The following is a 21,878-nucleotide window of genomic DNA, read 5'->3' as shown; positions in this document are numbered from 1 at the left end:
TAGGGTATCTTTCTATTGAGCTTTCTCTCCTCATATGTTGAAGGAGAGCCTCTGTCCGACAGTCTAGTCAACATCGGTAGCGGAGTCGATGTTGGTGTTGCATTCTCCAGGTTAAAGTGCTTTAGCACCTTACAAATGTAGTCGAACTGGGAGAGTCAGAGAGTCCTCATTCCCAGTATGTGTCGGGCTTGTCCAAGTTCCTTCATCGCAAATTTGTCATGAAGGCTTCGTTTTAGTTCTTCAAACTCAGCTCGATTTCTCCCCGCTGTCATGAACATATACCAAAACTCCAAGACTCGTAATAGAGATTTGAACCCATGACCTCCTCAAAGATGATGTGTAGCTTCAACCATTAGGATTATATTACATGTATGTAAAGTTTTAAATTAAATCAGGAAGAAACATATATAACATTATGAAACGTCGCCACCACATAGGATAATGCATGATTACCAAGTGTCATGCTTGCATGAATGCCAAATGGCAATCATGTGTGCCTATGAGGTGGCGAGCATGCATGTATCCAAAGCATGCTATATAAACATGTATCTAAGTATTGATGAACCATTCCGGTTCAACACCAGTCTTTGGCATACTCTTGTAACCCTTGTTCTCATTGTTATTGTAACCCTTGTTCTCATTGTTAATACATTTTCAACGTCCTATTTCTCTCTCATTCCTTTCTTATTCTCATTCTTTTCTTCATTTTAAACTTATCTTTGGCTACGGCCCTGACAGTTTGAACAAAAATCCCTAACCTTCTTCATTGTAATCATTTTTTTCCAAGGAACCTCTCATCCTATCTTCTCATAAACATGGCAGCAGTAAGTGAACAAGAATATATGCACGTTCTAGGTGATCTTGAACGCTTGAGCACCAAGTTCATGGCCTTGGGGCAAGAGAATCAAAGCTTGCTCGGGGATTTACAACAAGTGAATGTCGAGAAAGCTCAAACACCATGAAGAATTAACTCAAAGGGTTCATCAACTTGAAGCGGCATTAATAACATTGCGACAACAAGCATTACAAGCACCAAATTCGACAAAAGAACCCAACATAAGTGTCCCATCGAAGTTTGATGGTACTCGATCACAATTTCGAGGATTTCTAAATCAGGTACGTCTAGTATGTCAAATGCATCCCACTCGATATCCAATAGATTCCGCACGAGTAGGGTTGGTTGGGACTCTATTGACTAGTACAGCATTGGCTTGGTTTGCACCGTTACTTAAGAAAAAGTAATCTATTTTGGATCATTCTGATGAGTTTATTAAAGAGTTCCTAGCTTCTTTTGGAATACCGATAACATGAGAACAACTATTAATAAGATTCAAAGTGTTACGGGCATGACATTATAATATCCCGTGGTGAGAATTAACCGTAGTATTCTATACACGTGGATAAGTGTGAGGGTTAAACGAGAGTGTAAAGAAGGGCAGGATTACATTTAATCATCGGGATTCAGACAACCCATTAGGCCAAGTGTGAACTTGCCTGGGGTCCTTGGGTATCGCTATAAATAAGAGGCCTAGCTATCCTCATTTCATCATCTTATTGACTACGTCAAGACTCTTTTTCGTGGTGGATCAACTCTTGTAGCGAGCGCGCTAGCACCAAGTACCACTCGATGCCACGGCGGTGGTATGGGATGCCGATTGAGGCTTGATTCTGTCTCGATCCCTTTGCTCGAGGGTGGTCAGGTGGATTGGCACCCTTCTTTCTCTCTCTCCTTTCTATCTAGATCTATCTTTTATCCTTATTTTATGCTTACAATAGTTCATGACTCTAATAGTTGTTATCCGAGCCTATGTTCTAATGTTTCTTTTGTTATCTTTTGTCTTGTTGATTGATGGTGATCGATCGATGTGCGGTCGGCCTTGATCCAGACAACGATCAAGAAAGGAACTTCGGTAACTCTTTCCTTATTTATTTTTCTATTTTTTCTTCTCCCATCTAATCATGTGTATAGTCTATATGTAATTGTTTTCATTAATTAAATGATGTTGTAGTGGTAATTAATTGGTTGTATAAAACGTTTGCATATGTGTATGAGGTCAATACCTCATTTGACATATATTGAATATGTGATTAGTGTCGTATGCGCACGAGGTTAATACCTCAATTGCGTATTACACTCCCATACATATGTTACGTATGCATCTAAGGTCAATACCTCGATTTCGTTGTAAATGATATGCGTTTGGTCTCGTATGCGTAAGAGGTCGATACCTCAATTGCGTATCACGATGAACCCTTATTTTTGGATGTTTCGTGTGCGTAGAGGATATATGCGTCGATTAAGTATCTCGATTACATCATTTCTAACTATTTGATGTAACGATTTGTTTAATGTACGCATATGTGGTCACGTGTATACGTATTTGATCATATATATGTGATAAGTAAACATACGTGTATATTTGATATTACGTGATTTCTATCGAATGTTGTCCTTGTCAGGAAAAGGATCTTGGTGGCCGTCCTCACATTTTTGTGAGAATGGCGTTTTCACCATCCCTTTTTCAACAATTTTTTGTTGACATCCCCATTGGTCACTTCTATATTTCGTTACATAATGAAACAATCATAGCCACAATGGTGTTGAGTACGTAGGGCTTAACCCACTTCATGTGAGGTCGCTCTTATGACACACATATCCAACATCCCTCCCTCATTACATGGATACGATGCCACCATGAGATCATTCTTACGAAAGGCATTCGTAATGACGTAACCATATGATGGGCCACTTAGGCCTACTACGAAAAGAGGGCTCATTTGGCTTGACCATTAGGTTGCACTTTGGCATATGCCATCATAATTACGAGACTTGAGGTTAAGTAACGTACCAACAAAGTTTGTGGTAAACGAGGGGTAAATAGGGACTCTTGACATATATACATGGGCAAATGCCTCGCATATCTCTTATACGCATTAAATATTAAACATTTAAGAAGAGAAACCTACTTGGTTGGCCTAACTGTTTAATGCATTTGTTCTCCAGGTCTCGAGTTCAAATATGGCCAAGACCATACAACATTGTTGATACATATATGACTATAACACATGTTTAGACTTGAGGTCTAAGTGCACTTCGGGGTCCTCGTAATAGGACTTAAAGAGCCGAAACCACATATGTGGGCACCGAAACATAGTTTATTGTTAACATTTTTTTCGTGTATAAACTATTCATGACGCGAACATACATGGTTGAGCCTCAGGGAGCCACCATGAAAAAATTGATATAGAGATCAGGGAAAGACATTTATTTGTCACCGCCATAGTTTTTAAAACACCTTTGCGTTACCATAGTAACCTAATCATGAAACTCATCGCATACGTCTAGAGGGGTATTCACGTGAGATCATGATATCGATTAATGTTTGTCCATGATATGTTTACATCACGACATGATGTTATGACTATTTGTTTGACCTTATCCTATTTCTTTGCCAGAAATAATCATTCAATGGCTCAAAATAACGACCTGATGTCATCCGCTCAAGCGGAAGGAACTCAAGGAAATCCTCCTAAACAAATGTCCATTGAGATGTATATTTCACAAATAAGCCAATACCTTAGTTTCACCACTCAACAGATGACCGAACTTCAGCAATCTCAAAGTGCTCTCGAGGCACGTGTCATTAGTTTACAATGTGAGACTAATAGACCTGATGAGCAACATGATGAACCATCGTTTTTCGTTAAACCATTTACGGGAGAAAAAAAGGAAAGAACCGAAGAAGCAATCTGCACGTGGCTGGGCCAATGGGAGTCTCATTTTGAGCAATATCCCACGCCAGATAGTACGAAGATTGCATATGTTGGCCGAGAACTAGGGGGTAAGGCCGCCACCTTGTGGCGTGGGCTCCAAACTTTGGGGAAATTGCCCGATACCTTGACAGATTTGGCCATAGTTTTTAAGGGCTAATTTCTGCAACCTCCCTCTCAAACCGAGGCAGCACAAGCTTTAATGAACCTCTCTAGCATGAAGTTTTCCTCGCAAGAAGACTATGTCCACCATGCTAGAACCCAAATCCAAAAATTGGGTCTAGAAGGGGACAATTGGTTAATAGCTTGTTTTGTCAATGGAATCCCCAATTTCGAACTATCACTGGATAGTGCACGATAAGGATCCAAAATCCATCGAAGAGGCGGTTGAAATAGTTCTTCGCTATCAACGCACTTCAAAGAAGGACCACAACAAACCCAACGAAGCTCCTGGGACTAAACAGTCCCAATTCGCTGGGAAACGCAAGACACCCAACGAATTCATGGATCACAATTGTAAGCGACAACATCCTTTTTGCGTATTCTTCAAAAAGAAGGGTCATACAAAAGAGTAATGCCCAAAGCTCCAAAGGAAACAGCACGACAGCAAAGCTAAAGATGCAAACCATAAAGGTCAGATTTCTAATGTCCTTTTTGGATGCTATTTTAGTTTATAGCCGTACATTACAAGAACATGCTAAACATGTCCGCTTTGTTGTAAGCGACAACATCCTTTTTGCGTATTCTTCAAAAAGAAGGGTCATACAAAAGAGTAATGCCCAAAGCTCCAAAGCAAACAGCACGACAGCAAAGCTAAAGATGCAAACCATAAAGGTCAGATTTCTAATGTCCTTTTTGGATGCTATTTTAGTTTATAGCCGTACATTACAAGAACATGCTAAACATGTCCGCTTTGTTTTACAAACATTGTGTGACAAACAATTTTATGCGAAGATCTCAAAATGTGAGTTCTTCAAGAAATCAATTACTTATCTTCGACATCTCATAACCGAACGAGGAGTTCATATTAATCCTTTTCGCATCGAGAAAATCAAGCTTTGGCCCATGCTTCGGAATATTCGAGAAGTTCGATCATTCCTTGGTTTTGTCGTGTTTTTGTGAAAGTCCCTTCGTAATTACTCCCAATTGACGACTCCATTTACTGATCTTTTAAAAGGTCAAATGCATAACTCTACAAAACCTATTGTCTGTAATTCTACATTAGACCTCGCCTTTAAGGAGCTCAAGGACCTCGTGTGCATGGCTCCTTCGCTTCTTTTACCTGATCCTTCAAAACCTTTTGAGGTTGAAACCGATGCAAGCGATTATGCTATAGGTCTTGTCTTATATCAAGATGGTAAACCAATAGCATTCGAGAGTAAGAAACTTGATTCTGCTCAATGTCGGTATACTGTTCAAGAAAAGAAATTATTTGCAGTTTTACATGAGCTCAAAACATGCCGCCATTATCTTTATGGAAATCGCTTTGTGGTAACTACGGACCATGAGTACTTGAAATATTTTTGTGACCAACAAGACCTAAAAGGTCGTAAGGCATGATGGGCTGATCTCATTCAGGACTTTGATTTTTCGATACGATATCGTAAAGGTTCCATGAACACTGTCGTTGATGCATTAAGTCGCATCCATGAAGTTAACATGCTTAGATTCACTGAAATAACCTCAGATCTTTATTATCACCTTCGAGGAAAGGATCTTGATGACAATTATTTTGCAAAATATTGGGCAAGAGTTGAGTCTCGAACAGACACAACCACATCCTCGAAGGAATACTTCCACATTGCTAACTGTTTGCTCTACCATAATGGGAAGGTTTGTGTTCCAGATTTGCCTGAGGTCGAAAAGAGAATTATTTTTGAATGCCATGATGCATCCTCAACAAGGCACCCTGGAATACATCGCACACTCGATCTAATCTCCACTCAATTCTATTGGCCTAAGATGTGCCCTGACATACATAGCTATGTGACTAAACCGAGCGACTTAAAGCCGCAGGACTTTTACATCCCTTGGACATTCCCAATAATAAATGGGAAAGTATATCCATGGATTTTATTGTTAGCCTTCCTCGCACCCAAAAAGGCCATGATACCATCTGGGTTGTCGTTGACAGACTAACAAAAATGGTCAGATTTATGGCTACTAAAACCATGGTAACAACTCTTGAATTGGCTTACCAATTCGTTGACGAGTTATTTCATTTTTTATGGGTTACCGATGGATATCATGAGTGATCGAGATCCAAAGTTTACTAGTTACTGCTGGATGCAAGTCTTCAAGAAGTTTGAAACTACACTGAGCATGAGCTCCACGGATCATCCTCAATCCGATGGACAGACAAAACGAGTAAATCAAATTATTGAGGACATGCTTCGAGCATACGTTGGTGCAAAACCAACAAAATGGGAACGTTATCTCCCAATTTTGGAGTTTGCTTAGAACAGCTCTAAGCATACGTCGACAGGATATAGTCCTTTTATGTTGATGTATGGTTTTTAGCCACGAGCCCCAATCGATGTTAATATACATCATGATGAGTTGCGAAGTACACAAAACTTTCTTCGGGATATGGAAGATATGTTGCATATTGAACGAGATAATATAAAAACAGCTCAAGATAGAGCACGTTTTTATGCCGATCATCATAGGCAACCTCGTGTATTCAACCTTGGACAGAAGGTATTTTTACGTGTACCTCACAATTCTAAGACATTGTCTAAGGGTAAGTGCGCTATGTTAGCCCCACGGTTTTGTGGACCTTTTAAAGTCCTCAAACGCATTGGGTCATCAGCCTATCATCTCGCTCTTCCCGATGGTATTGAAATTCATCCAATTTTTCATGTGAGTTCTCTAAAAGAACCTCTAGGTTCTGGTGACAATACAGTTACAACTGAAACTCTAGTTACTTCTGAAGAATTATCTTCTAAACCACATGTGCCAGAAAGAATTCTCGATGTTAAAACAAAACAATTACGTACTAAAGAAATCCGAGAATTTAAAATAAAATGGATGGATAAATCAATAAAAGATGTCACATGGGAATGCGAAAATTCTTTCAGAACTAACTTTCCATTGCAAGAGTGCAATGTTTTAAAGAGAGGGAGTATGTTACGGGCATGAACATATAATATCCCGTGGTGAGAATTTACCGTAGTATTCTATACACATGGATAAGTGTGAGGGTTAAACGAGAGTGTAAAGAAGGGGAGGATTACATTTAATCTTCGGGGATTAGAAAACCCATTAGGCCAAGTGTGGACTTGCCTGGGGGCCTTGGGTATCGCTATAAATAAGAGTCTTGGCTACGTCGAGACTCTGTTTCGTGGTGGAGCAACTCTTGTAGCGAACGCGCCAACACCAAGTACGACTCGACGCCACGGCGGTGGTATGGGACGCCGATCGAGGCTCGAGTTTGTCTCGATCCCTCCGCTCGGGGGTGGTCAGGTGGATCAGCACCCTTCTTTCTCTCTCTCCTTTCTATCTAAATCTATGTTTTATCCGTATTTTATGCTTACATTAGTTCATGTCTCTAATACAAAGGTTACGACAAGGGGTCGTGCAGCCTCAGCCTATGCATTGACCTAGGCATCAAGTTTACCAAGTGCGTGCTAGTACTAAATTGGATCTCGATTCTCCAAATGCTCTACACCTTCAAATTGTTTTGAAGTACTTAGCTAACTAGATGAGGTGCTAAACGAGTAAATCCATGCCAAAATAGGAGCCATTTTGTTGGATAACCCAGAATTGGTAGAGTCAGTCCATAGTAATGGTTCCATTTCATCGAACCAAGTTAATAGGGTTTTTGCGGCACAAGTTCAGCTTAGTACCTCTAGATGTCATCAGGTCTTCGCATATGCTCTCTTAGATTCAGGAGCCAACTCTTGTTTCATGGACCGAAATTTTGCTTTGACACATAATATTGTTGAGAATCAAGCTCAACTTGGTCTAGTGTGTGAACTCACCTTAAGAGTGAAGAGACACTCCAACGGTCAAGAGTCACCATTATGTCACCACTTTGTATTCTAGCATTTAGTATGAGTCATAGAATCATATTCTATGACACATAACTTATGAGCTTTCACATTCCCTATGCTCCATGAGGCTTGTAGTTAATGAAGAGAGAGGGTGACTACATAAAGCACCCTCCTCCCACCTTGTATAACGTTGAGTCTTTCTCCTTTGTCAATATACTTTTACCTTGCGTATTCCTTGTCTCTCTCACTCTCTCTCTCTCTCTCTCATACACACACATAACTCATATCTCTTCCGCTTCACAAGAATCCATCTCTTGATTCTTTACATGGTATCAGAGCGATTTGGTAGCTCGATCTAGCCCATTCGCCTCATCGTGATCGTGTGTTGTGCTCTACGCCGACGACCAAGAACCGGCTCATAGCTATCGTAGCTTCGCTACATAGCTCGCATTCGAAGAGAGAAGAAGAAGAAGAAGAAGAATTGACATAATGAATACTCAAATGGGGAGCGCTCTCCCTACCGAGAAGTTGGATCAAAACAACTTTGCATCTTGGGAGTACAAGATGCACCAATACCTTGTCGGACAAGGCTATTGGAGCTACATCAAAGGAGCGCATGAAGACCGACCCGCCGAAGCGGCTCCCGGATACGTGACATGGGAGCAAGCCGCAAGCCGTGTGATGTATTGTTTGGCGACATGTGTTCACGACCACATGCTTGGTTACATTCGAGAAGCCAAGACGCCGAAGGAAGAGTGGGAAAATCTATGAAAGATTTTCGCCGCCAACACGGCCGCGAGGAAGCTTCAACTCCGCCAAGAGTTGAACATTCAACAAAGGGACATGTCCATCACGACATACACCTTGAAGATCAAGGAGCTTTGCGACTCGCTTGGCTCAATAAGCGTAAGTATAGATGATGATGAGATGGTGCAAATATGCCTCGGCGGCCTCGCACCACGGTTCGGCGCGATGCGAACCGTCGTTCTAGCACGGGAGAAATCTCCCTCCTTCTTCGAGCTCCAATCAATGCTATTGGTCGAAGAAAACCACATGCGTACAAGGAGCAATGAGTCGGAAGGCCACATGCTTTACACGCACTCTAATGGAGGAAGAGGACGCGGACGAGCGAGAGGCCGATTTGGCCAAGGACAAGGCGGACGAGGTCCGACCTACGACAACAACTCCCAATTTCAGCCGCAAAACGGAGGCCAACGAGGAACCTTCGCAAGAAGGGGGAGCTTCCACTCCGGCCCGAGCCGTCAAAACACAACCGAATGCGGATATTGCGGAAAGCTCGGCCACCACGAAGAAGAGTGTCGAAAGAAGATGCGTGAATCGGCTTCCACAAGCCAACAACTCACGAATTACGCACACAACTCCGACTACAAAGATCGTGGCGGAATGTATGCGCACAACTCCGACCGTGGCAAAATGTACGGGCACAACTCCGACTACGAAGATCGTGGTGGAATGTATGCACACAACTCCTACCGTGGCGGAATGTTCATGATGAAACATAGAGCAAATTCTATGTCGGCCGCTACCTCAACTAGTGCCTCCGGTCTGGAAGACGTATGGTTCGTCGATTCCGGTGCCTCGAACCATATGACATCGCATCAAGAATGGTTCCGAGAACTTCGAGAGCCGGACCGACCCGGCTATGTCGAAACCGGAGATGACACTACGCACCCGATTCGGCACATTGGCAATGTTCCATTCGGAAAAGAAGGTAAGCAAAATTACATTAAAAATGTCTTGCATGTACCGACCATTACGAAGAATTTGGTCTCCGTCAGCCAAATTGTAGAGCAAGGGATGCAAGTTCGATTTAATCAAGGCGGTTACTTCACCGAAAAAGAGGGCCGACTCATCGCACGCGGACGAAGAGAGGGTCAGATGTTCATTCTCGATTCATGCGAGATGAAATCCGCCATGTTCGTGAAAAACACGAAAGCCGACTCCGACATAGAGTTATGGCACAAGCGAATCGGCCACATCAATCTCAACAAACTCAAAGCAATGAAATCAAAAGGAGTCGTCATCGGACTCCCGACATTCAAAGAGAAAGAGATTGAAGGTGTATGCGAAGCGTGCCAATTCGGCAAGCAACACCGACACCCATTCCCGAAAGAGCGGAACGTGAGCAAAGGTCTACTCGACGTAGTCCATTCCGATGTATGGGGACCGGCGCAGATGGCTACATTCGGCGGATGCCGATATTACGTGCTCTTCATCGACGACTTCTCTAGGCACACTTGGATCTACCCGATGCGGCAAAAGAGCGAAGTGTTCGGACACTTCCAAAATTTCAAGAATGAAGTCGAGAAAGCCACGGGTCGTCATGTACGATGCCTTCGATCGGATGGCGACAAGGAGTACTTCTTGGACGATTTCACGGCGTATCTCCGAAAGGAAGCAATTCGGCGAGAATTCACTTGCCAACACACTCCGCAACAAAACGGAGTAGCCGAGCACAAAAATCGGCACATCCTCGAAGTAGCGCGGGCCATGATGAACTAGAAGCATATGCCCAAGTCATATTGGGCCGAAGCTGCAAATACGGCCGTCTACCTAATGAACCGGTGCACAACATCCGGCGTGCATGAGGTCACTCCGCATGAAAAATACTTCGAAAAGAAGTCGGACTTATCGCACATCCGGATATTCGGTGCAATAGCGTACGTGCACATCCCCGATGCAAAGCGTCAAAAGCTTGACCCGAAGTCGGAGAAATGTATCCTCATAGGATACTCACTCGAACAAAAGGGGTACAAGTGCTACAACCCCTCAACTCAAAAATCTCGAGTAAGTCGAGACGTCGTTTTTGACGAGTCCGCATCCTAGTATGCACCAGAGACAACTTCGCCTCCGACTCCGCTCGACCCGGAACCTGCCGAACAAGACATCGAGGATGAAGATCGCCCTACGCGCATGATTGAAGAAAGTCCGATCACGACCCGACTGAGCGGACCACAAGAGCCTTTGAGCGATCAAAGCACATCACGGCCTAGCCAGAAGATGGACAAAGGCAAGGCGAAAATGGTGGAATATGAAGACGATCGCTTCGACGACTATGAATCGACTCACTCACTCGATAGTGAGTTCGGCGGTTTCGAGGTACCAATAGGAGCCAAGAAAGCCCTCATCTCTGCAAATGAAAAGCTCCGCCGATCCACTCGTGAAAAGAACCCCGTAAGCCGATTTGGCTACAACGATTATATGGCGTATCATTATGCCTTTATGATGAAGGTAGCGACAGTACAGGAGCCGGAAACCTTTTCAGAAGCCGCGAAGGACCCGCGATGGATCGAAGCAATGAATGAGGAGATGCATGCACTATGGAAGAACGAGACGTGGGATCTCGTTCCCACCTCACCACACAAAAAGGCGATTGGATGTAGATGGATCTACAAGGTGAAGTATAACGCCGATGGCTCCGTAAACCGCTACAAAGCTCGACTCGTAGCGAAAGGATATGCTTAGACGCATGGTGTCGACTACGAAGAGACCTTTGCCCCGGTGGCAAAGATGACGACGGTGCGGACCATAATTGCGATTGCCGCGGCGAAAGGGTGGCACCTCCATCAAATGGACGTCAAGAACACCTTTCTACAAGGAGAATTAGAAGAGGAGGTGTACATGATCCAACCACCCGGCTTCAACTCAAGCACTCATCCAAAAGCCGTATGCCGACTCAAGAAGCCACTCTACGGCCTCAAGCAAGCATCGCGTGCTTGGCATTCGAAGATAACGCAATATCTTCATCAAATCGGCTTCCATATGTCAAAATCGGACAACTCCCTCTACATACGAAGCGATTCCGCAAGTCTGATCGTCATCATCTTATATGTGGATGACCTAATCATTGGAGGTGAGCATCGCGTCGAAATCACTAAGGTCAAATCCCTCCTTTCCGACAAGTTTGAGATGACGGACATGAAGGAGCTCCACTACTTCCTCGGCATCGAGGTAATTCGGACTCCGGCCGGAATCATGATCTCTCAACGGCACTACATCCTCAACTTGTTAAGTGCAAATCCGTGGCAACCCCGCTCGATCGTAATCTCAAACTAGATGCGAACTCCGACAGCAAAGCGTGTGAGCCGACTCAGTATCGGCAACTCATCGGGAGTCTCATCTACCTCATGATCACACGACCCGATCTCAATTATCCGGTCGGTCTCCTTAGTCAATTCATGCAAACACCGTGTGATACTCACTTGGATTGCGCTAAGCGAGTTCTACGATACGTGAGCGGCACAATGGATTGCGGCATCCTCTACAAGACCGCGATGCCAATACGACTCGAGGGGTACACAGACGCCGATTGGGCCGGCTACAAAGTTGATAGAAGATCAACCTCCGGATTTGTTTTCTCCCTCGGCAGCGGAGCAATATCCTGAAGTAGCAAGAAGCAGCCTACCGTCGCTCTTTCGAGTATGGAGGCGGAATACAGGGGCGCAGCCGTAGCTGCGTGTGAAGCCGTATGGCTCAAGAGGATTTTGAAGGATCTGGGCGTACCCATCAAGGATCCGACTTCCCTTTACTGCGACAACATGAGCAGTATCTATCTAGCTCGGAACCCGGTGTTCCATGCGCAGACAAAGCACATCGAAGTGCACTATCACTTCATCCGAGAGCGCGTTCTGGCTGGCGATGTCGACCTACAGCACATTAGCACCAATCTTCAAACGGCCGACATCTTCACTAAAGCCTTAGGAGCCGACAAGCTATGGCAATTCATGACCGATCTCGGATTGACGATCCCTGACCTGCCAAGCTTGAGGGGGAGTACTGAAGACACTACGCAATAACGTGTGGATTCCGCAACCACGCAACGAAGCAGCGAAGAGCCGATCCACTGCGCAAAGCCGCGAAGAAAGACGCAAGCCCAAGCACAGTCTTTGCAACTACGCATGCAAGCCGAAGCACAAACTTCGCACAACACAAGCTGGAGCACAGATTCCGCAACTCCGCATAAAGCGAGCCGACGCGAGTCGATGCGAGTCGATGCGGACTCCGGAACGCGAGTTGAAGCGGATTTCGGATACCGTATGAAACCGACCCGACTTGAGCTTGAGGGGGCGTGTTGAGAATCAAGCTCAACTTGGTCTAGTGTGTGAACTCACCTTGAGAGTGAAGAGACACTCCAACGGTCAAGAGTCACCATTATGTCACCACTTTGTATTCTAGCATTTAGTATGAGTCATAGAATCATATTCTATGACACATAACTTATGAGCTTTCACATTCCCTATGCTTCATGAGGCTTGTAGTTAATGAAGAGAGAGGGTGACTACATAAAGCACCCTCCTCCCACCTTGTATAATGTTGAGTCTTTCTCCTTTGTCAATATACTTTTACCTTGCATATTCCTTGTCCCTCTCACTCTCTCTCTCTCTCTCATACACACACATAACTCATATCTCTTCTGCTTCACAAGAATCCATCTCTTGATTCTTTACAAATATCTTATTAAAACCATTGCATTGTCCAGTATCATACATTGATGGTCTACATTCATAGATAGTCACACTCATAGATGGTCGACCCAATGCCTCTGTAGACATAATTGAAGAGTCTAAATCAGTTCGTGTAGTTCTCAATGATTTATCCTGTGTCATCTCATTCAATATCATACATAGTCCTAAGCATCCAATTGTCCTCGGTCTACCTTGGTTTGAGTTTCAAAAACCCCAAATTGACTGGAGGAAACGAGCTTAATATCCTAGAATCTAAGAAAAACCACATATCAAATTTCCCTATTGCTTATAACCCAAATTTAGAGTGCTATCATATCTCAACAATATCTCTGGAAAACTTACGCAAAGAGTGGCAAAAAGGAGACATGTTTATATTTGCGATAATAACAATGCCAACACCAACTCAACAAAAGTCGAGTACCTTACCTACAACCGAGTATCAAGAATTCTAAAATGTCTGAACAATAAGGACAAAGGTGCTAGACTCCTAGAACATCGACCCTATGATTGTCCTATTGATCTTCAACTAGGAAAAGATCTGCCGTGGGGACCAATTTATAGTTTATCCCCTACAGAGCTCAAGGTTCTTCACGACTATATCGATGAAAATTTAGCTATTGGATTTATTTGTCATTCCAAATCTCTTGCTGGCGCACCAATATTTTTTGTCAAGAAGAAAGATGGATCGCTTCGTTTGGTCGTAAATTATCGAGGATTAAACAAAATCACAATTTGAAATAGGTATGCCTTACCTTTAATATCAACACTTTTGGAGTGGTTGAGTGGAGCCAAATACTTTACAAACTTTGATCTTAGAGGTGCTTATAATCTTAGTTCGAATTCGTCCGGGTGATGAATGGAAAACTGCATTTCACACTCGATATGGGCATTTTGAGTACAGTTATGCCTTTCAGTCTCACAAATGCTCCTTTGGTTTTTCAGCATATGGCCAATGATATTTTCCTAGACTTCTTGGATATATTCATCATCATTTATTTGGACGATATCTTGATATTTCCCAAGCCTCAAGAAGAGCATGATAAGCATCTATGCAAAGTTCTACAACGATTACAAGAATATGGTCTCTATGCTAAACTCAAGAAATGTAGTTTTGATATCAACCAAGTGGAATTCTTGAGGTACTTAGTATTACCAGAAGGAATATCTATGGATCCAGCAAAGGTGCAAACAATTCTAGAGTGGGAAACACCACAATATTCATCCAAAACTACTGAAAGAAGGTTCTACCTCTTACCCAATTAACACATAAAAACCAAACATTCATATGGAATTCTAGTGTGGTTGAGGCATTCAAAAGCTTAAAATGTGTGTTCACATCAGCTCTTATTTTGATCCATGCTGACCATGACCAATACAAGCCTTTTGACTTGGAAGCTGATGCATTAGATTTTTCACTCAGGAGTGTCCTCTCACAACCCAAAGAAAACGGGCTATTATATACATTTGCTTTTCATTCGCGGAAATTTGAAGTTGTGGAAATTAATTATGAGATTTACGACAAGGAGCTTTTGGCTATTGTAGAATCTTTTGAGATTGGCGCCTTGTCTTGGAAGGTTCTCCACATCAAATCATTGTCTATAATGATCACAACAACCTAACGTATTTTCAAAATGCTCGAGTCTTAAATCGTCGACAAGTTCGTTGGGCACAATTTCTTACACACTTTGATTTCTTGATCGTGTATCTCTCTGCAATACACCATGGAAAGCCAGATGCGCTATCTCAGCGTTCCTACATGGAATCCTGTTTAGGGGAACCTACTTTTGATCATCAACAGCAGATCCTCCTTGGTCCTAATCATTTACAACTGATGGCTGCTAATGCTTTTAAAACACCCGTGGACTTGATACTTATTAGTACGATTCGTACTGATCTTGAAGCAAAACAATTTGCACAAGATGTCTTGAACCATATCATTCTAGATCATGCTTCTTGTCCAAGGTTTGTGAATTCTCATAAAGATTATAATCAGTTCAGTTGGCATGATAATTTACTTTTTCGAAATAATTTACTTTATGTCCCTGATGGTCGTTCTCGACTCCTTATTTTACAACACTGCCATGGCATGCCAATGGCCGGACATTTTGGAGTTCATAAAACTTTAGAATTAGTTTCTAGAAATTAGTTGGCTTCGGCCGAATAGCTTGAAAACCATTCGATGTTTGGGGTTACGTGAAATGTGGCGTCGGAATCTAGCAACCACGTGTGCGCGTCTTGCGCACTATAGAGTACTTCTCTGATCATCGAGTCCTCTAAGGAGAGGATTTCTCCCTATCGGGTGTCAACAATATTGACTTGGTTCCCGACTAGAGAGTGATTCGAGTCGGATCGTGCTCGATTCTGCTCAGATCATCGACCACTCTCTTTCCTCTTGATCGACTAGCAATCGGAAACATTGGGACCGGTTTATCTGCAATGGGTGCAGAATCGCCTGATCGGCCCAGTCCCGACTTTGACCATTGTCGGTCTCCCCTCATTTTCAATTGACTATGGTGTCGACTGGTTCTGTCGGCTTGTTCTTTCCATCGACTCGATCGAGTGTTGGGCTTCTATTGATTCATCAATGGTGAGTCCGGGCCATTGATTTTCACCAAATATCCTCAATGAGGACTTGGCTTATTGTCTCATCTAGATTTAGAATCGGACGGCTATTGGCAAATGTAGTGCAGAATACCTCCCAACTCAACGGCAAGCTCTAAAGGAGGGCAAGGTCTTTAACTTCTTCTTCAAAGTTAATCCCTTGGGAGGAGAATTCAAATAACACCTTACTGAAGGTGTTGATGTGGGAGGTTGCTCTCTCATCTTCATATTGAATAGTTGTCGAATCAATATAAATTTGGACGAGGAGGACTTCTTTTGTAAACTTCTTGCAACTTCTCCCATAATGAGAAAGTTGTTGTCTCTTTAACCATGCTGAAGTAGACATTTTCGGCCAGGTGCATTCGGATGGTGGAGCGCGCGATTTCATCTATGGATCTCCACTCTTCAGTTGTCATCAAAGCGTGTTTTTGCCTATGTCGAATGGCTTTGACTTGTCTTCTGATGATCAACACATCCTGCATCATCTCCTTCCACAAGGCAAAATTTTTGCCATCGAACTTTTTGATTTCAACTCTTGTTCTACATGTTGAAGCCATATTCTTTTTCGAAAGTGACATGTTTACTGATCTTCTCTTCTTTTTCAGCTTTCTCTACATCTTTTGTTCCCGCCAAACAGTAGGTCGCTCTGATACCACTTGTTGGAATGAATGTGGGGAAGCAAATGGGGACCTATCGGTGAATGTGCATAGTAAACAACACAAAGAATATGACAAAAGATATGATTGAAGCATAGACACAGTTCTAGCTCGAATGGAAGCTTTCGTTATTCATTGTTCTCTCTCTCTCTCAAAGACTCAAGATACAAGAAATCGAGATAGATCATCTCTTACAACATTAGGTTATTGCTTACATATTAAGCCCTAACTCTTTGGATGTGTTCACACTAGGATACAAAGTGGAAGGAGTCGGCTCGTTATGCCAACAATTGGATACTCTTGAGTCAGCAAACCATACATTTTCTAAAGCGGAGGTGTTAGTCAGATTTGATTCCGACATTTGAATGTGCCTTATGCCTCATTACGAACATTCTGCCATGGTTGTCATAGTTAGAGTTCTTTGCATAGTTTGTTAAATGTCTGTTGGTCGACGCCGACTCTCGTTTCTTCTCTCGGCACTCTTCTTCATAGTGACCAAGCTTTCCACAGTACCCGCATTCGGTTGGGTTGTTTGAGGGACATGGTTTGGCATGATGCACCCCCTTCTACAGAACTCCTCTTATGGGCATGACCATATAATATCTTGTGGTAAGATTGTATCGTAGTAATCTATACACATGGATAAAGTGTGACAATTAAACAAGAGTGTAAAGAAGGGAAGGATTACTTTTAATCCTTGGGATTTAGACAATCTGGCATTAATTCCTTATCATATGCTTACATTAGGATCTAGCTCTAACAACTCCCTTGGTGCATTCCAAGTTTGATAGTGGGAGTAGCATTCTTGGGTCAACTGACCATGTCAGCCTCATCTGAATCGACCTCTGTTTCCTGTACTAAATCCTCTTCCTTCATCCGACTGGAGTAAAGAATCTAACTAGATGGTGCATTGCTCCTTGGTCGGACATGATTTTTCTTCGACCAATAGTATCAATTGAAGGTTGAAAAATGAGGGAGGATTCTCCCTTAGAAGGATGGCCGATCTAATCATGTCAAATGGTGGTCCTAAGCCGTTGAGGCATATTTGCACCATTTCATGATTGTCAATGATGAAATTGATTGATCTGAGGGCATGGCACAGTTCCTTGATCTTCAAGGTATAGTTGGTGATCGACATATCCCTTTGCTTAATATTGATCAATTCCTAACAGAAGCATGTGTGCGGCCGCGTTGGCCACGAAAATATTCTTGAGATTGTTGAGATTGCCCCAAGCTTCTTTTGGCGTTTTTACCTCTCAAATATAGCTGAGCATGTGATCATGAACGCGTGATGCTAGACAATACAGCACACAATTAGCCGCTTGCTCCCATGCTAGGTAGTCGGCATGTGTTGGGTTGGGTTGTGTTTCTTGAACTTCTTCAATATAGCTCCAATATCCTTCACTGCCAAGATATTGGTGCATCTTGTATTGCCAAGATGCAAAATTTGTCCTGTCAAGCTCCTCTTTAGGAAGAGTGTTTCCCAACTGAGTGTTCATTCATAATGACGTTTTTCTTCTTTAATGTTGAGGCGGTTCTGTTTTGGATGTCAACGTAAGACACAACACAGTTGAATACGCTCAATCATAAAACCACACGCTCTGATACCATGTAAATCAATGGAGAATGTAGGTGTGCAACGAAAGGAATTTTGTGTATGTGTCTGTGTGTGTTTAAAAGAGATAGAACAAGACACTATTTAGCAAACAATAAATATACATCCAACAAAAACCAAGTTACAAAAGATTAGTTTAGATACCAACTAACCTAGGGCAACTGCCCTTATTCTATTTACATAACTAGCCAAGTATATTCACTGCTAGCGTGAAAGTTATCATATTATATGTATGTATGCAACTAGGGAACAAGCCATCATATCATGTGCATGCAAGATGTTGTCAACTAGTTTACAATGATATACAGATAGAGTGCCAAGATCTCGATTCGCGTTGACCACCAGTCTAACCAAATATTCCAGCTCAACAAGATATTTGGTGGGAAATGCTAGTTGTATCACTGACGAATTGAAGAATATCAGCCTTAGAGGTGCAAACAATAGGAAAATTATCCCCATAGACCACGCAAGAAGAAAATAGCTCTTCCAAATCAATTAATAGTTCCATAATCAATTTCGATACTGCAAAGATTCCGAAGGTAAAGTAGCTCTTCCAAATCATGAAAGAGTTGCATCCTCAATTTTCTAACTCCGTAGATTTTTGCCTTGGACTTTACCTATCGATTATTTTCTTGACTGAGTAGAGCTAGTCATAATGCTGAGGTTGTTGCCTTTTACTGGCACGCATATATATTTATTTATTTTGAAGAAAAATGGCCTATAAACAGACCTATTAATATATTCTCCAGCTTTGTACTAGTTCGACTCTGATATGATATTAGGTTTTTGACAAAAGCTACATGATAATAACAAGCAAAAGCTATAGAAAGATTCAGAAAATTTAGCAAGCTATTAATGCACCGACTGAGAATAATGGCCGAGTTACATGGGTTCAGAGAGCGCACCGAACAATTTCCCCAACTACTTTATATCTCATACCAAGAAGAGGGGGAATTCAAGTAAGTTTCTTTGATTTGCAACTAAAATCACTGTTTTTACAGATTATAACATGTAGTGTGGCGTTACGTATAGTAATTGCCTAAGAATTTCCTGACTGTCGATACTTCATTAATTCCCTTTTAACAGGTCCCATTGAAACCAACACCACAGTTATGTCCAATACTTTGACAGAAACCAGTGTTCGTGAATGTATCCTGGATATAAAAACTCTTTACACAGATTAAAAGATATTGCAAGCTTAACGTATATAAGACTCTACAACTAACGACCAATTCCCTCGAATATGATCCCCTCACTCACTTCAATTATTGTATTTAAATTTCGGCAGTATACGTAGAAACATATCGGCACACAAAATATTAAAAATAGTTGTTGAATTGCCAACGATCAAAGTTATTATTATCCATCCTCAAGACTATTTTTTTTAACAAGGATGTCCAGTTAAAGCGTACCTTCACATTGTATGAGTTTCACATTACAAATGACTTTCCACAACTTACATTATTTGCTTTGAAATTCAATACAGTTTAAGAAAAATACCATTGGAAGACTAGCCATCCAACGACAAACTTACATCCTGCTGCAATTACCAAAGAGATACAAAGACGTTCAACACATTGTGTTCACATTCAAAATGTTGCACATTACAAACGAATTTCTCCACAACTTCCATTACTTGTTTTCAAGTATAAACCGTAAGCTTACTCCATGGTTTCTTTTAAAAAGAATGGTTCAGGGACACCACCCGACCATGATTAATTTGCCATCGGAAGGCCATCCTGCTCCTAGTTATGAAGTTACCTAAAAGATGAGCAACTTGAATGAAGGACCTCATCTACCAATTTCAACGAAAAACTCCCAACAGCAAGATAAGAACTATTTACTGACCACATTGGTCGAACAAACAAGATAATTACCCAAATACAACCTATACTATATGAAACCTAATAATAAAAGTTGATGTTCAATTGAACATTAAAGTTGATTCAATTAGGAGTTCTGACATTTTCTTAACAGCGCACAGTATAAATGTCAACATAGCTGATAACAGAGTCCAACACACGGTCGTTAATCAGGGAATTAGGGTGTATACCGCAAAACGGAAGTTATTATCTCTAGGAATCAATAAATAGAAATCTCAGGTACATCATCTAATTAGCAATCTTAAAGTCATTTAGTAGCGTAACATCTCCCTATTCAATTTTTGAGCGCTAATTGACGATTGACTTTGAGAAAGAATCATCATGCTTACCAGAAGCCATGATATACCACAGCATAATGTTTCGATGACAATCGAAAACACATTTCAAACATCCTACCTAAAACCCTCCATGACTATTTCATAACAGATGTGGATCAGTACTTTCTGGCTTTTTCTGCATCTTCTTTTCAAAAGATGCAAGAAAATATATAGAAAGTGTCGAATCAGCGTCGCTCATTCGGGGAAAGAAGTCATCATCACCTCCACACACAACTACAAATGCAATACTCTCACCAAAACTTGCAAAAATTTATAAAGAAGGCAGACTATTAGAAGCTGAGCCTAATGTACAGAAATCAAGACATTCGTTACTATTGCTTCAATGAGAATGTTTCGACAGTCTCGCGGGTCAGAATGTTTCTGGCTTATTCGGCCTCTTCTTTTCAAAAGAGGCACGAAAAATGTAGACAACATCGAATCAGAGTCGGTCATTCGGGGAAAGAAGTCATCATCACGCCCGAGAGACATTGCAAAACAGTTGCAGATACGACACCGTTATCTATCGCATAGAGCAAGAAGCAATTCAATAAGAAGAAATGCAGGGATCTGAGCAACCAGGGAAGAGATCAGCTACTGCTACTGCTTATGCTAATGCTTCTGCCTCTGCAAGGATAAAACATAGATATATATATATATATAGAGAGAGAGAGAGAGAGAGACCCATAGACACACAAACCCTAAAAGTAACGCCTCTATTTTGTTTGGGAAGGAATGAATTCTTCAGGAATACCCTCCAATTTCTGGTTTATACTAAAATTGGCCTTCCTCTTACCAAAAGTACTCTAGAAGCATGGTTCCAGAGTGATATGAAAGCCAGACATGTTATGGTCCATAATGTTTGAGTGGACCCAAAGAGTGTGTGTTGATGATAGCCAGAGTTCCAACAACCCTCATATATGCTTGGTTTCAAGTGTTTTTTGCGGTGTTGTGAATCAACCACACAAATCACTTGATAGACTTGATGTTACAAATAGTGATCATGATGGAAGGGATTTGAGGTATTGATATTAACATTACAAAGTGAGGATATCTGCATAATATAAGAAAACATAGACTAGAGTTTTCCTTAAACTAGATTATAGATTTATTCTAATGTAAGCATGTAAATAATGAAGTAAATAAGATAATAATGTGACATAGAGAGAAAGAAGGGTGCCAGCCAATCCGCTGAACCACCCTTGATGGGAGGGATCAAGATGGACCCAAACCTTGAATGACATCCCATACTACTGTTATGACTTCGACCGTACCTAGTATTGGCTTCCCATTTTGTTGGCTTCGTTGCAACGTATGCTCAAAGCATGTCCTCAAGTTTTGTCTATCCATCGAATTGAGGATGGTCCATGGAGCTCATGCTCAAGGTAGTTTTTAAAGACTTGTGTCCAAAAGTTGTTAGTAGATTTTGAATCTTGAATAGTCACAACATCCATCATGGCCTTTTCAGATGTGAGGAAGGCTAACAATAAAATCCATGGATATACTTTCCCGTTCATTGTTGAGAATGTTCAAGGAATGTAAAAGACTCGTGGCTTT

General features: G+C 41.9%; 1 protein-coding gene across 1 annotated transcript; it reads left to right on the top strand.

Annotated features, from left to right (window-relative positions):
• Nucleotides 1–14,134: 14,134 nt before the first annotated feature.
• On the top strand, nucleotides 14,135–15,398 carry LOC147857149 (uncharacterized). Its single transcript, XM_087328139.1, has 3 exons — nucleotides 14,135–14,391; nucleotides 14,550–14,674; nucleotides 14,827–15,398. Exons 1-3 carry the CDS (start codon nucleotides 14,135–14,137, stop codon nucleotides 15,396–15,398), a joined length of 954 nt encoding a protein of 317 aa, XP_087184265.1.
• The last annotated feature ends 6,480 nt before the right edge of the window (nucleotides 15,399–21,878 follow it).

This window comes from Azolla caroliniana, unplaced genomic scaffold (genome assembly GCF_043228905.1).
Source record: "Azolla caroliniana isolate FFs.n. ecotype wild unplaced genomic scaffold, voAzoCaro1.0.p SCAF_12, whole genome shotgun sequence".
In the NCBI taxonomy this organism is placed as follows: Eukaryota; Viridiplantae; Streptophyta; class Polypodiopsida; order Salviniales; family Salviniaceae; genus Azolla; species Azolla caroliniana.
The sequence above is the reverse complement of the archived record's forward strand: the minus strand, read 5'-3'. Positions and strand labels throughout refer to the sequence as shown.

Bases quoted from the DNA above. Each gene is read 5' to 3' on its own strand.
- LOC147857149 (XM_087328139.1), top strand. From the start codon at position 14,135: ATGGGCATTTTGAGTACAGTTATGCCTTTCAGTCTCACAAATGCTCCT. The intron at 14,392-14,549 runs GTACTTAGTATT...ATGGAATTCTAG, and splicing joins AACCAAGTGGAATTCTTGAG to TGTGGTTGAGGCATTCAAAA. The intron at 14,675-14,826 runs GTGTCCTCTCAC...TTGTCTTGGAAG, and splicing joins ATTAGATTTTTCACTCAGGA to GTTCTCCACATCAAATCATT.